Here is a 13,130-nt window from a genome sequence, read left to right on the forward strand (position 1 = left end):
TACTTTTAGTGATTTATTAAAAATAAATGATAATGCATAAATAATAAGAATTCTGATTAAAGTAATACTTAGATGTTTCTTAAAAATAGAATTATTAATATGATTTGATTTGTTCATTTGTGAGTCAGTCATACCTGACTTGTGTTTAGTGCATTACAGCGTGACAGTTAAGGAAACAGACTTGCAGATGTGCACATGATATTAGATAGTTAACGGTAATAGATAACGGAAACTCTCACAGGGGATTTCAGTCTCAGGAGGTGGATTTATTAAAGGCAAGTGCTTAAAGTTATATTCCATTTTTATACATATATATTATTTAGACTAACATTATGTATAGTGCGTTAAAGTGGGTAGAAGTTTAGTTTTCCTTTCTGGATGCCTCGTGTCTGTTTTACGGTACACTTTCATTTTTATGGTTTCATTTTCAGACACGTTAAAACTGCGCAGTTTAAATGTGATTTCTGAACGCGAATGAGATCTGGGCCTTTAGTTAAGCTGCAAAACAACTGATTCAGACTGAGTAAAAGATTCTTTATAAAAACTGAAACGTACCTGCGGGTAACGAATGATTTATTTATTTTTGTTTAATTTTTTAAAGGCGCGACTTTTAGGCACATGGCGGTAACATGACCGAAAGCGGAACGACCTAATGGGATTACCGTTTGTTCGTTTTTAATATTGTGTGTGTGTGTGTGTGTGTGTGTGTGTGCGTGTGTTTTTGTGTGTGTGTGTGTGTGTGTGTGTGTGTGTTGTGTTGGGAGAGGGGGGCAATGAGACAATATGTATTGAAGACTTAATCCAACATAATATTATCGGTGATTATGTCTTGATTCTATTATTGATAAATAATAAGATACCTTTAGTTAGGGAAACATTTAATGACATTGTATAGTATAGCATAGTATACCTTTATTATATAGTATTTATTGTATTTTATAGCTATTATATAGTATAGTACAACTGTATTGTATAGTATAGTATACCTATTATATAGTCTTTTATTGTATTTTATAACTTTTATATAGTATAGTACAACTATATTGTATAGTATAGTATAGTATAACAGTATAACTTTATTATATAGTAGTTTATTGTATTTTATAACTATTATATAGTATAGTACAACTGTATAGTATAACTTTATTATATAGTATTTTATTGTATTTTATAACTATTATATAGTATAGTACAACTGTATAGTATAGTATACCTATTATATAGTCTTTTATTGTATTTTATAACTTTTATATAGTATAGTACAACTATATTGTATAGTATAGTATAGTATAACTTTATTATATAGTATTTTATTGTATTTTATAACTATTATATAGTATAGTACAACTGTATAGTATAGTATAACCTTATTATATAGTATTTTATTGTATTTTATAACTATTATATAGTATAGTACAACTGTATTGTATAGTATAGTATACCTATTATATAGTCTTTTATTGTATTTTATAACTTTTATATAGTATAGTACAACTATATTTGTCACGAACCTTCCTCTGATGTCTGCGTGGATGTGGCATAATGTGCAGGAGGCGAGCTGGCGGTTTAGTAATCGGCTTTTATTTATAAAGCACATAAAATAAACACAGGCATAAGTTACCTCAAAGGAAAATAACTATAAGGACAACAAAAGCTAGACGCCTGACTGTGCTCCAGTCAGGCTCTTTATAATCAACTTAATTATCTCACCTTGGTTCAGGTGAATTCCCACGTCACCTGACCGAGGTGCAGTCTGGGACATGCAGTCCAACTAAAACACTAACTTGAACATAAAACAAAACAAACCCAGGCGCTTTGGCGCCCTCTAGGGGTTAACCGTTACAATATTGTATATTATAGTATAGTATAACTTTATTATATTGTATTTTATTGTATTTTATAACTATTATATAGTATAGTACAACTATATTGTATAGTATAGCATAGTATAACTTTATTATATAGTATTTTATTGTATTTTATAACTTTATTATATAGTCTTTTATTGTATTAATAACCATTATATAATATAGTACAACTGTATAGTATAGTATAGTATAGTATACCTTTATTATATAGTATTTTATTGTATTTTATAACTATTATATAGTATAGTACAAAAGTATTGTATAGTATAGTATAGTATAACTTTATTATATTGTATTTTATTGTATTTTATAACTATTATATAGTATAGTACAACTATATTGTATAGTATAGCATAGTATAACTTTATTATATAGTATTTTATTGTATTTTATAACTTTATTATATAGTCTTTTATTGTATTAATAACCATTATATAATATAGTACAACTGTATAGTATAGTATAGTATAGTATACCTTTATTATATAGTATTTTATTGTATTTTATAACTATTATATAGTATAGTACAAAAGTATTGTATAGTATAGTATAGTATAGTATAACTTTATTATATAGTATTTTATTGTATTTTATAACTATCATATAGTATAGTACCACTGTATTGTATAGTATAGTATAGCATAGTATAGTATAGTATAGTATAGTATAACTTTATTATATAGTATTTTATTGTATTTTATAACTATTATATAGTATAGTACAACTATATTGTATAGTATAGTATAGTATAACTTTATTATATAGTATTTTATTGTATTTTATAACCATTATATAGTATACTATATAATGGTTATAAAATACAATAAAATACTATATAATAAAGTTATACTATACTATACTATACAGTTGTACAGTATACTATAGTATAACTATTATATAAAAAAATATATATAATAAATATATATATAATATAATAAAATATATATTTATATAATTAAAAAAACTGTTTGGTTGTCTGTGGTAGTTGCAAAGAATGTGTTGCAAAGGATGATAATTATTTTAAGATTTAGAGCACAAAAAGCTTAGTGATTCCTTTTTGCTGTTAGGTTGGCACATTGTGAGGTTTGTCTTTAATGGATGTTGTGGGTGTAGCTAAATGAAAGTGAAAACATTATTGTAATTTATAGCCAATTGGTGCTTATAACTATAAAAAAAATTATAGTATTTAAAATAAATAAGAGTATTTATTTCAGTGTGTAATTGCTGGCAGGATCATCGCCATGAGATTGACACAGGCTCGAATCGTGTATGGTTTCGAGGTGCATATTTCAGTAAACAAAACTACCTAGGGTAAAAGCAGTACATACAGTATAACTGAACATAACCCTGGGACTGCAGCATTGGCAGAAAAGGGTAACTGACTAATGCTGTTTTTTTCTTTTTATATATGGAATTACATAAAAGGTGGTAATTTTGTTACCCTGCCGTGATTGCACATACTGTTGCTCTCTGAAATGATCCAGGCAGATTCTTTTACAATGTAAAGTAATATAATAATATTTTTCTTGTAATTTCCTAGCAGTGTCATGGACGGCCCACACAATGACTCTGGCACTGATTCAGACTTCTTTGCACATAAAGAAATTAGGAATTCCCCACCATGGTGTGCATACGGGTTTGTATAAATTCTGTATTTAAAGAATATTTTAACTAGATTTTTTACATTTAAATAAGTCATACATGATTCTAAATTGCATGACTTTATGTTTAGTTTTCTCATGATTATTATATGAACATCATTTTTTTTTATTTTATATTTTTTGTCCAACAGTCAACCAGCAAAATCTTATATAAGCATGCAAACAGATAATGAATCTAGAGACCTGTGGCCGAATTTTAGCGAAGATGAACTCAAATATTCCAGTGGTTCAAGGTAAGATTTTTGTTAAAAAAAAGGAATGAATGGTAAGAATTCTGAGACAGCTAATGTGTTACAGGTCTGAGTACTAAAACATCTGATTAAATATAACATGATATTTAATAGTTTTTGTTTTTACATATTAATTTGCACTGTGCCATTTATTGTGCAGTTAGAGTAATCCATGCGTTCAGTCACATTACCAGTCACTGGGTATGATGTGAGGTTGACCAGTGTTTTGGCACTGCTGTTTTCTTTCAGATAGTTTCTAGTCTTGAGTCTGATTTTCTATGTTCTTTCTTCAGAAGCTACATTTGCTGTTAGATGTTTCCGATGACTCAGTTCGGAGGCCGCATACTTCGAAGGTCACATTTGATAGAAACATAGATACTTTATTGAGCCAGGTGGAAATTCCAAACATCTATCTCACAAAGTAAGGTTTGTAGTTGTATAGCTTACATATAGTTGGTAGGAACAACAGAAATGTGAGAAATGACTGAGTTTCCAGTTGCTAAAAGTTTATAAAAATAGGTAAAATGGTGCAACTCTGCATGGTTGTTATGTGTTGTAATATGCATGACAGGCATTTATGTCTGTTGCATTTGATGTACAAGTACAGCAAAGAGCCCCATATTTGATGTACAAGTACAGCAAAGGGCCCCATATTTGATGTACAAGTACAGCAAAGGGCCCCATTTTTGATGTACTATACTGAACTATTACATTCTTCTCAGTATTTTAAACATTCATGCATGGTCATGGCCTTGCTAGTGTTTTATTGAGTCATTTATAAATAATTGATTCCTGAATCATTGACATTGAGACGTTGCTATGTCACTTGGAGATGTGTGCTATGAATGGCCATGGATTCTGTCCATGGGGCATTAAAATGTTTTTGGGCTTCAAACAAACATGAAGGATGACACCAAAAACTGAGTATAAAATAACAGCCTCGCTAAACACAAAGATATAAAGATATGTGACAGTAACCTTTAATGTATTCAGTGTTGTCCAAGTTGAGCATGGCATTGAAAAAGCACTGGGTTGTTGTTGTTAATCCATGCATGACTAAACGGCTCAATCCAATTTGTGCATGACTGTCTTGTTTGAGTGTCTTGTGTCACTTTTTATTACCAATCCTTGCTGCAAGTATGGAAAGATGAGTAAAGGTGAGAAAATGCAACCCCAGGCTGTCCAGGAGTTATTCTTACTGGGTTAAATGAGGATGAGGAATTTAGAGAGACAGAGTCTTGTGCCTGTTTTTTTTTTGTTTTTTTAATCACTGACTGCTCCTGTGCTGTAGGCTCAGGTGGTGCAGATTATGCAGAGCCTGAAGGAGGACAGAGGAACTTTAGAGGTCTAAAGAACGTAACAGGGACCTATAACAGACACTGAATAAGAGGCTTGCACAATTTGCCTTTGTTCAGCTTAAATCATCTTTGTTGCCCACCAAGAAAAGGCAAGTACGCTCCTGGTAACAAGTGTAGATAAGCACTCAGTTCCTCCTGATTCTTTCCTTCATCAACTTTTTTCCACACCCAACCTTCATTTGTTCCTAGTCTCCCTTGTGAAATATAAGGTCTACTGTATTTACAGGAGTGCTTTTTTAACTTTGTTAAATGTTGAAACATAATTTTCAAGTTCAGGAATTTCTTTTGGATGGTTGTTGTTGGAGAAACCAAACGAAAGTTTTTGGTGTGCCGAGCTAACGAAATTTAGGATAATAAGTGGAGTGATACAAAAACTGTTCAAATAAATAGAGTGGTTTGTTGACAGCAATGCTTTTCAACTGGAACTGTTGTAATTGTTAAATTTCTGTAAATTTAAATGTACTTAGTGTAATATATAATATATTCTGTTAAAAAAAAACAGAATAATGTATTCTAAAAGTAATATCACAAGTAATGTGTTAACAATTTTCAACAGAAAAAAAGAAAGGAGGACGACAGTGAAAGAAGAAAAGAAACAGGAGAGGAAAAAAATGTCTGACAAATTAACGCAGACAACAGAGAACAAACAACTAATTGAACGATCATTAGAGGAGGTGAATAAAAAGAAAGCTGAAACAGAAGAAAAGATAGAACAACTTGAGAGAGATTTAGGGAAGGTGATTAAAGAGAAGACTAAACCAAATGAGGAGACAACACAACTTGAGCGCGAGTTAGAGAAGGAGGTTAAAGAGAAGACTAAAATGGAAAAGAAAATCTCATACCTCGAGGGACTGTTAAAGGATTCATATAATAGAAACAGAAAATTGAAGGTTAGTATCATTTTATATATATAAAAAAAAATTACAACCATGTTGTCCACATTGGGATGCGTTTTCTTTCACACAAAGATCAGAATGTGTTTGATAAATATAACTGCCTAAACATTACTTCATCTTAACAATAATCATTATTATTGAACTTTTTTAGTGTGTCTTTTGCACATTTGTCAAAATAACATTCTGCATATTTTGTCAAAATATTATTTCCTTAACCAAAGTTTTACCTGTTTTTGTAGAAAAACTTTCTTTCTTTCACTTTGCTAGCCTTTGTGCTGGTTGTGGTCCTACTGTGCATTGGATTAAACTTAGTTTTCAAAGGTAAACAATTTTTTATGTAAATTTTTACATAACTATTAATATGATTCTTCAAGATGACTGTATCTGTAGACCTTCCTATTATTTTTATTTTGTGTTTGTATGATTTGATTATTAGGACATGAGATAAATCATGAGCTCAGACTGATGTTGGTGGGGAACACTGGAGCAGGAAGGAGCGCATCAGGAAACACAATCATGGGTGAAGAGGTCTTCAGAGTTGAACAGTCTCCTGCGTCTGTGACTGCAAGCTGTATGAAGAGGAACAAAGTCCTGGATGGAAGAAATATCACCATAATTGACACTCCTGGTGTCATGAACACATGGTTAAAATCTGATCAAATGGCGCACCATGCACATGAATGTATCTCCATGTCTTCTCCTGATCCTCATGTTTTCCTGCTAGTGATCAGACTGGGAAGGTTCACGGTGGAGGAGAGCAATGCTGTGAAGTGGATTCAGGAGACCTTTGGAGAAGAAGCTCTGAAGTTCACCATGATTCTGTTCACTGGTGGAGATCTGCTGGAAGGGAAACCTGTGGAGAAATTTATAAGTAATAGTTTTGATCTTCAGAATCTTGTAGATACCTGTGAAGGTAGATATCATGTTTTTAACAACTATGAACAAAGTAAGCGCACTCAAGTCACAGAGCTGTTTGAAAAGATAAATGCAATGCTACACCAGAACATGGGCTACTTCTACATGAAAGAGGTTCATCAGAAGATGAAAGAGAAGAACAGGGCTGTGGTGGAAAAACTGATCAGAAATGAGGAATTAAAACGAGAACAGCTGAAAGAAGAGATGAAAGTTGAAGAGAGGAGGAAGATGAATGAGATGGCAGTTAAACTGCAAGATGAGCAGTATGAGAATAAACATCTTAAGGCAAAGTTAGAACATGCATATGGTATATTGTTCTGGTTTAAGGCCTTCACTGGCATTCTCATTCTAACACTGATTGTGGTTTGGTTTAAGAAATGAAAAAATACAAAATATCCAGACCAAAGACACTTGTTGATGTTGTTACACTTGAAGTTTTTAATCTTTTAGATTACTGAAAAGTAATGCCTCCACATTTTTGTGTTTTCATGTTGTCTATCCATTAAGTCATTTTATGTTTTCAGTAGCATGATATGGAAAAATAAGTGGTTAATGTTCGAAATATTTATAAAGAATTATCATCATAACCAGCAGATAAATTCAAGGTCAAGGTCACAGCAAGGTCAAATATCTGAAAACCCTTCCTCCCTGTTTGTCATACAGACAGATAGGATGTTATTTCTTTTTTCATGTTAGATGTCACAACAAGGTCAAAAGTCGAAAAAAAATGCAGGACATCCTAAAAATCCACATTGATAGGTTAAATAAGATGTAGGTTGTTTTGCAACCTATTTTTCATATGCTTTAAATGTTCTCCAGACAATGTTTTATGGATTAGCCGGGGGAAGACCCTCATAAATACCCGATTCAATGAACTTGTGTGACATCACAAACTTTAGCATATCAACACCAGTTAGACTCACAGAGCTCTCGGATTCACAGCAGTCAATCAGGTACTGAATACATATTAGTTTTACACTTCTAATAGAGTATATTGGTAGTTTTGATTATGGCTTGTTATTTGCTGTTTACGTATGGTACATTTTGTAAATAAATTGTAATTATTAAGTTATACTTGATTCTTTGTATTTATTTTTATTTTTTTTAGATGAAGTGATATTGCAGTGAGACTGAGGTGATACTGAGGTGAGAGTGAGATAAGAGTGAGATGAAGGGTGATTGTGGAGTGAGACTGAGATGATAGTGAGGTGATACTGAGGTGAGAGTGAGATAAGAGTGAGATGAAGGGTGATTGTGGAGTGAGACTGAGATGATAGTGAGATGATAGTGAGATAAGAGTTGATGATACTGATACTGAGGTGATAGTGAGATAAGAGTGAGATGAAGGGTGATTGTGAAGTGAGAATGAGATGATAGTGAGATGATAGAGAGATGATAGTGAGGTGATACTGAGGTGATACTGAGATAAGAGTGAGAAGAAGGGTAATTGTGAAGTGAGAATGAGATTATAGTGAGATGATAATGAGGTGATAGTGAGATGATAGTGAGGTGAGAGTGAGATAAGGGTGAGATGAAGGGTGATTGTGAAGTGAGAATGAGATGATAGTGAGATGATAGTGAGGTGATACTAAGGTGAGAGTGAGATAAGAGTGAGATGAAGGGTGATTGTGAAGTGAGAATGAGATGATAGTGAGATGATAGTGAGATGATAGTGAGATAAGAGTTGGTGATACTGATACTGAGGTGATAGTGAGATAAGAGTGAGATGAAGGGTGATTGTGAAGTGAGAATGAGATGATAGTGAGATGATAGAGAGATGATAGTGAGGTGATACTGAGATAAGAGTGAGATGAAGGGTAATTGTGAAGTGAGAATGAGATGATAGTGAGATGATAATGAGGTGATAGTGAGATGATAGTGAGGTGAGAGTGAGATAAGGGTGAGATGAAGGGTGATTGTGAAGTGAGAATGAGATGATAGTGAGATGATAGTGAGGTGATACTAAGGTGAGAGTGAGATGAAGGGTGATTGTGAAGTGAGAATGAGATGATAGTGAGATGATAATGAGGTGATAGTGAGATGATAGTGAGGTGAGAGTGAGATGAGAGTGAGATGAAGGGTGATTGTGGAGTGACATTGAGATAAGTGGTGAGAGTGAGGTGAGAGGCACTAGTAAAGTGAGAGTGAGATGAGAGCGGTGAAAGTGAAGGGATACTGAGGTGACAGTGAGGTGATAGATATATACTGCAGATTAATTAATAAAAGTGATTCCTTGTTTGTAGATTACGTAACAAATTTTCACAGGGTTGCCAGATTTTCAGACGTTCGTGTTTTTAAGATTGCGTTTTTTAGTAGGTGGGATCTTACTGGTTGTCTGGCAACCCAGATCAGTAGGCGGGGTTTGAGTGTGTTCACTGTCTACACTGGCTTCGTTTCCGGGTTTGTCTTTTTGTGCGTTTAAACTTTTTAAGCCTTAAATCTTTCCATCTGCTGTCATGTCGAACAACAACGCCACCAGCAGCAACCTGGCCGCCGCCCACAAGACCGTGAAGCAGCTGCGCCTGGAGGCCAGCGTCCGCCGCATTCTCGTAAGTGATAAAGAAACGAGAAAGTTTCGGGCCGCATCCCAAATCACACAGGCATACCTGTATGCGTGCGCTACGGCGCTATTGTACTGCGCCCAACTTAGGGCACTCTGGGAATAAGATGGAGTGATTTGGGAGTGGCCCAAAGGAGAGCCACTAGTTGCTAACAGTGACTCCAGAAATCTATTTAGATTTAAATAAAATAAACAAACTATTAGCTAAAAGTGTGGTCAGAATTGTTGTAGTTAATGAGTTTATTTGATGATATATTTTATAAACTTTTACACCCATATTCAATTACATCTAAAGATAAAAGTTTTAAAAGCCTTGTAGCTAGTTAGCTTAACTTGTAGCTGTGTTGTTTACTTGTTTGTGCTATAGTTTAAAAAAAAATGTCTTTAAAACGACCAAAATACATTAATGGGGAACTAAAACGCATCAAAAATGGTATTTTGAATGAAAAATTAACTTATTGGTTAGTTATCAGTTGTTGTTAGTTTTTTCAGGCCTGTACTTTGTTTATTCTGTTTAGAAAACAAAGGGTCCTGTTTTATATTTTGTGAATATTATTGTTGTAAACTTGTGTATTATAATTTTACAACAACAATCTTATAATAAAGTGAAAATGAAGCCCAACCTGTGAAGAGTACATCTTAAAATATGCTTTGGTCTCAGTTTATTATAGCCGTAAAAAAAAGAATAAAAAATATATTGATTAATCTTGTGATTCTAGAAGTATCACAATTTTGTAAATCACAATTCGAAATTAAAGTTTTTCAGATTTTTTCAAGCCCTTAAACTTATCACAACGAAAGAGTTTTATACCTCATCTGTATACAGAAGATGTTCCATCTGCCTCATCTTCTGCCTTATCTTTAAATGCCTCCATAGTCTTTAGAGCGTTCTGATTAGTTAGGATTGTTCAAGTAGTTTCTTACAATCTTAATGCATGTATTGCAAGGCCCATGAACCAGGGTGTAAAAATGTTTATGTAGCTTCTTATGCAAAATAAAATTGTTTTAGTAAAAGACTGTATTGTGGAATGACGAAAGATGAATGAAAAAAAAAATTGTCCACAATTTGAAGAGCATGGATTTCTGAAATGTATTGTATTATTTGCACATGGATGATATTTCTTAATGCTGAATGTGATGATAATCATCTACGTCGTGTGTTTGTTATAATGAGAAGTCGTAGCAGGTGTATTTTCCCTACAGGGTTTGGTTTTGACCTGATGTTAAACCCGTTGTTTGTTTAGGTCTCTCAGGCCTCCATGGATCTAAAGAATTTCTGTATTCAGAACGCCCAAAAAGACCCCCTGCTGATGGGTGTCCCGTCCGGCGACAACCCCTTCCGCCCTCCCAAGTCGTGTGGCCTTCTCTGAGGTACCCTGAACCGACATACCACTTCTTTTCCTGGTACAAGCTCGGCTTCATATTAGCTGTTCTTCTGTGCTGTTCGCTTTTCTTCCATTTCTGTATCAATTAGTAAATGAGAGGTAATGAACGGGGAACTGAAGTAACGTCAGTTCATAAGATGAATCATAAGTGCAAGATCGATCTATCTAGTATATTTGTCCATAGCTACACCCTAGCGAATAACCTCCGAGCTTGTCGGATTGTCTTAGCAATATGTTGCAAGTATCTTAAAAGTGATAACTGAGTTTTAAATATAAAAAGTTACTTTTCTTCTTCTATTTCCTTTAGCAGCATTAAACGATCTATACAGTTACAATGGTTCAACCGTTTACGTTATCTTGGTTTAACTTTGTTTTCTCGCTCCCGCACAGGTGGTGGTCAACTGGGAAGACTTCATGGAGAAACACACACACCAACATATCCACTCTGCCTCTTTCTCTCTCTCTCTCTTTACCTTACTACAGTGTCATGAGAACTCTCCTTGCTGGACGTCCTGCTCCTGCACCGCACACGATCCACATGTCGCTCTTTGTAAACCGCAGCATCGTAGTCGGTCTAACCCAGTGTACTGAATGGTTCATTTCCTGCACTCTCAGAGGATTAGGATTAGAGAATTAATTTTTTTTTTAATTAATGATTAGAATATGTACAATTTTTGTACAAGCAAGTTGAAATAGAAAAACGGGCGGGTTAAGAAAAATTTAAAAGGGTATAAAATAACGAGACATAAAATGGACCATTCAGGATACAATTGCATTGTTACGTTTTTTTTTGTTTGTTTGTTTGTTTATTTGTTTCATTTTGGGAGGGGAAAAGTTCCTGAGTCTGCCTAGGTACTGTCATTTCAAGACTACAAGTTGCTCTCTACATATCGGTATATTCATTGCATTTAGTTTTTTGTTATTGGTTGTACTGCTAAGAATGTGTCACTCTACTGCTGTAATGTTTGTCCTGATCCTGTGTCAGGTGGCGCAAATACAAAACCTTTACAGCATGTTTCAGATTGTCCATTTAAGGCCATTAGGCCTTAAGGCTAGGAAGATTTTTTTTTACCTAAGAGAGCATTCATTGCTTTGGTATAACACTAACTGATGGGGCAGTCTACCGTAAATACTCTAAACAAAAAAGGAAGCTGAAATCTAGAACTTTTTTAGGAAAAAATGTATCTTCTAAGAAAAGAAAGTATCTTTCTAGGAAAATTTCTAACAGTGTTTCGCTACTTACAGAGGGCTACCAGTAAAACCTTGTAACCTTATGAACCCTTACACATCTGGAGAACCTGTAAGGATTTTTTTTTTTTTTTTTTTTGAAAAGCAAATAGGGATATTATTATATTTGTACAAGCAGACATTTTTTGTTCCTGATAATTTTTTATTATTATTATTGTTTTCTTTTTTCAAACATTTTTAGAGTCAATAGCTCCACCTGCTGGTTAATTTTTATATGATTTTATTAGTTATTAGAGGTTTCTAACACTAAGGTGTAGATTTTTCAAAGTAATCCTTTACTTATTTATTAGCAATAGATTTACACTAAAAACCTTTAAAAAGGTTGTGTATTGTGGGTTTGTTGATTCGTGATATTTTCCACACTGGTTCCGCTCTTCATTAGACCCAAATTATGACTAAACACATTCATGGCCAGAAGTACATAAAAATTATAGCTATGTACACACACTGTCTTCACACACACTCTCTGATGCTCTTGGTTGTCCTGGCGTTACAGGGACAGCAACACTGCAAAATCCACTGTGCTTGGATGTGATGCCTTGGTTTGGGTGACACAAAACTGTCAGTGTTCGGTAACATAAAAAAACAAACAGTGATCCAGTCATTACTTTTCACCATTAACTCTGAGATTATAAGCTCTTCTTTTTATTGTTTGTGCAACTGAGACTGTTGACCTTGTGTGCCTTATAGTGTCTGTGAAAGATTGTTCAGTATAGCTACTTTACTTCTAATCTGTGTGTGATCCTTATTTTTCTTTTTCTTTTTTTAATTGTGTAATCTGGTTATAAATAAAAACAATAGTTAACTCTACAGTATTCCAAATGTTTCTACTTCACTTTTCATTTCCACATGCTAATATACTCGATACGTGCAGATTTGTAGTTTTCTTTTGACTGGCAGTCAAGATTATTTTATATCATTTATTAACTCTTTAAAACCAGTTTGTATGAAAACAACCACCAATGTTTTAGCCCCCTTGCTGTTCATTTATTAATATATTTTTTTATTC

At 33.5% G+C, this 13,130-nt stretch overlaps 2 protein-coding genes across 6 annotated transcripts; both read left to right on the forward strand.

The window, feature by feature from the left end:
- The first annotated feature begins 43 nt into the window (after positions 1–43).
- On the forward strand, positions 44–7,994 carry LOC128506178 (GTPase IMAP family member 7-like). 5 transcript variants are annotated; one of them, XM_053476499.1, is made up of 6 exons: positions 44–275; positions 3,412–3,504; positions 3,661–3,762; positions 5,674–6,007; positions 6,253–6,334; positions 6,450–7,994. In XM_053476499.1, the coding sequence occupies exons 2-6, from the start codon at positions 3,416–3,418 to the stop codon at positions 7,307–7,309; spliced, it is 1,467 nt and encodes a 488-aa protein (XP_053332474.1). In that variant the 5' UTR covers positions 44–275; positions 3,412–3,415; the 3' UTR covers positions 7,310–7,994. The 5 variants fall into 5 exon arrangements, with proteins under 5 accessions (XP_053332474.1, XP_053332473.1, XP_053332471.1 ...); XM_053476498.1 differs by having other exon boundaries at positions 45–275; positions 3,409–3,504; XM_053476496.1 differs by lacking the exon at positions 44–275 and adding an exon at positions 2,800–3,148 and having other exon boundaries at positions 3,409–3,504.
- A 1,283-nt stretch (positions 7,995–9,277) lies between these two features.
- si:ch211-286b5.5 (uncharacterized protein LOC100003596 homolog) lies at positions 9,278–12,931 on the forward strand. The gene is made up of 3 exons (XM_053477626.1): positions 9,278–9,477; positions 10,733–10,859; positions 11,264–12,931. Exons 1-2 carry the CDS (start codon positions 9,385–9,387, stop codon positions 10,856–10,858), a joined length of 219 nt encoding a protein of 72 aa, XP_053333601.1. The 5' UTR covers positions 9,278–9,384; the 3' UTR covers position 10,859; positions 11,264–12,931.
- The last annotated feature ends 199 nt before the right edge of the window (positions 12,932–13,130 follow it).

Source organism: Clarias gariepinus, chromosome 18, assembly GCF_024256425.1.
Source record: "Clarias gariepinus isolate MV-2021 ecotype Netherlands chromosome 18, CGAR_prim_01v2, whole genome shotgun sequence".
Taxonomy (NCBI): Eukaryota; Metazoa; Chordata; class Actinopteri; order Siluriformes; family Clariidae; genus Clarias; species Clarias gariepinus.

Coding starts and splice junctions, on each gene's coding strand:
- LOC128506178 (XM_053476496.1), top strand. Junction 3,505..3,660: donor CCACCATGGTGTGCATACGG/GTTTGTATAAAT, acceptor TTTGTCCAACAG/TCAACCAGCAAAATCTTATA. Junction 3,763..5,673: donor AAATATTCCAGTGGTTCAAG/GTAAGATTTTTG, acceptor AATTTTCAACAG/AAAAAAAGAAAGGAGGACGA.
- si:ch211-286b5.5 (XM_053477626.1), top strand. CDS start 9,385: ATGTCGAACAACAACGCCACCAGCAGCAACCTGGCCGCCGCCCACAAG. Junction 9,478..10,732: donor CCAGCGTCCGCCGCATTCTC/GTAAGTGATAAA, acceptor TTGTTTGTTTAG/GTCTCTCAGGCCTCCATGGA.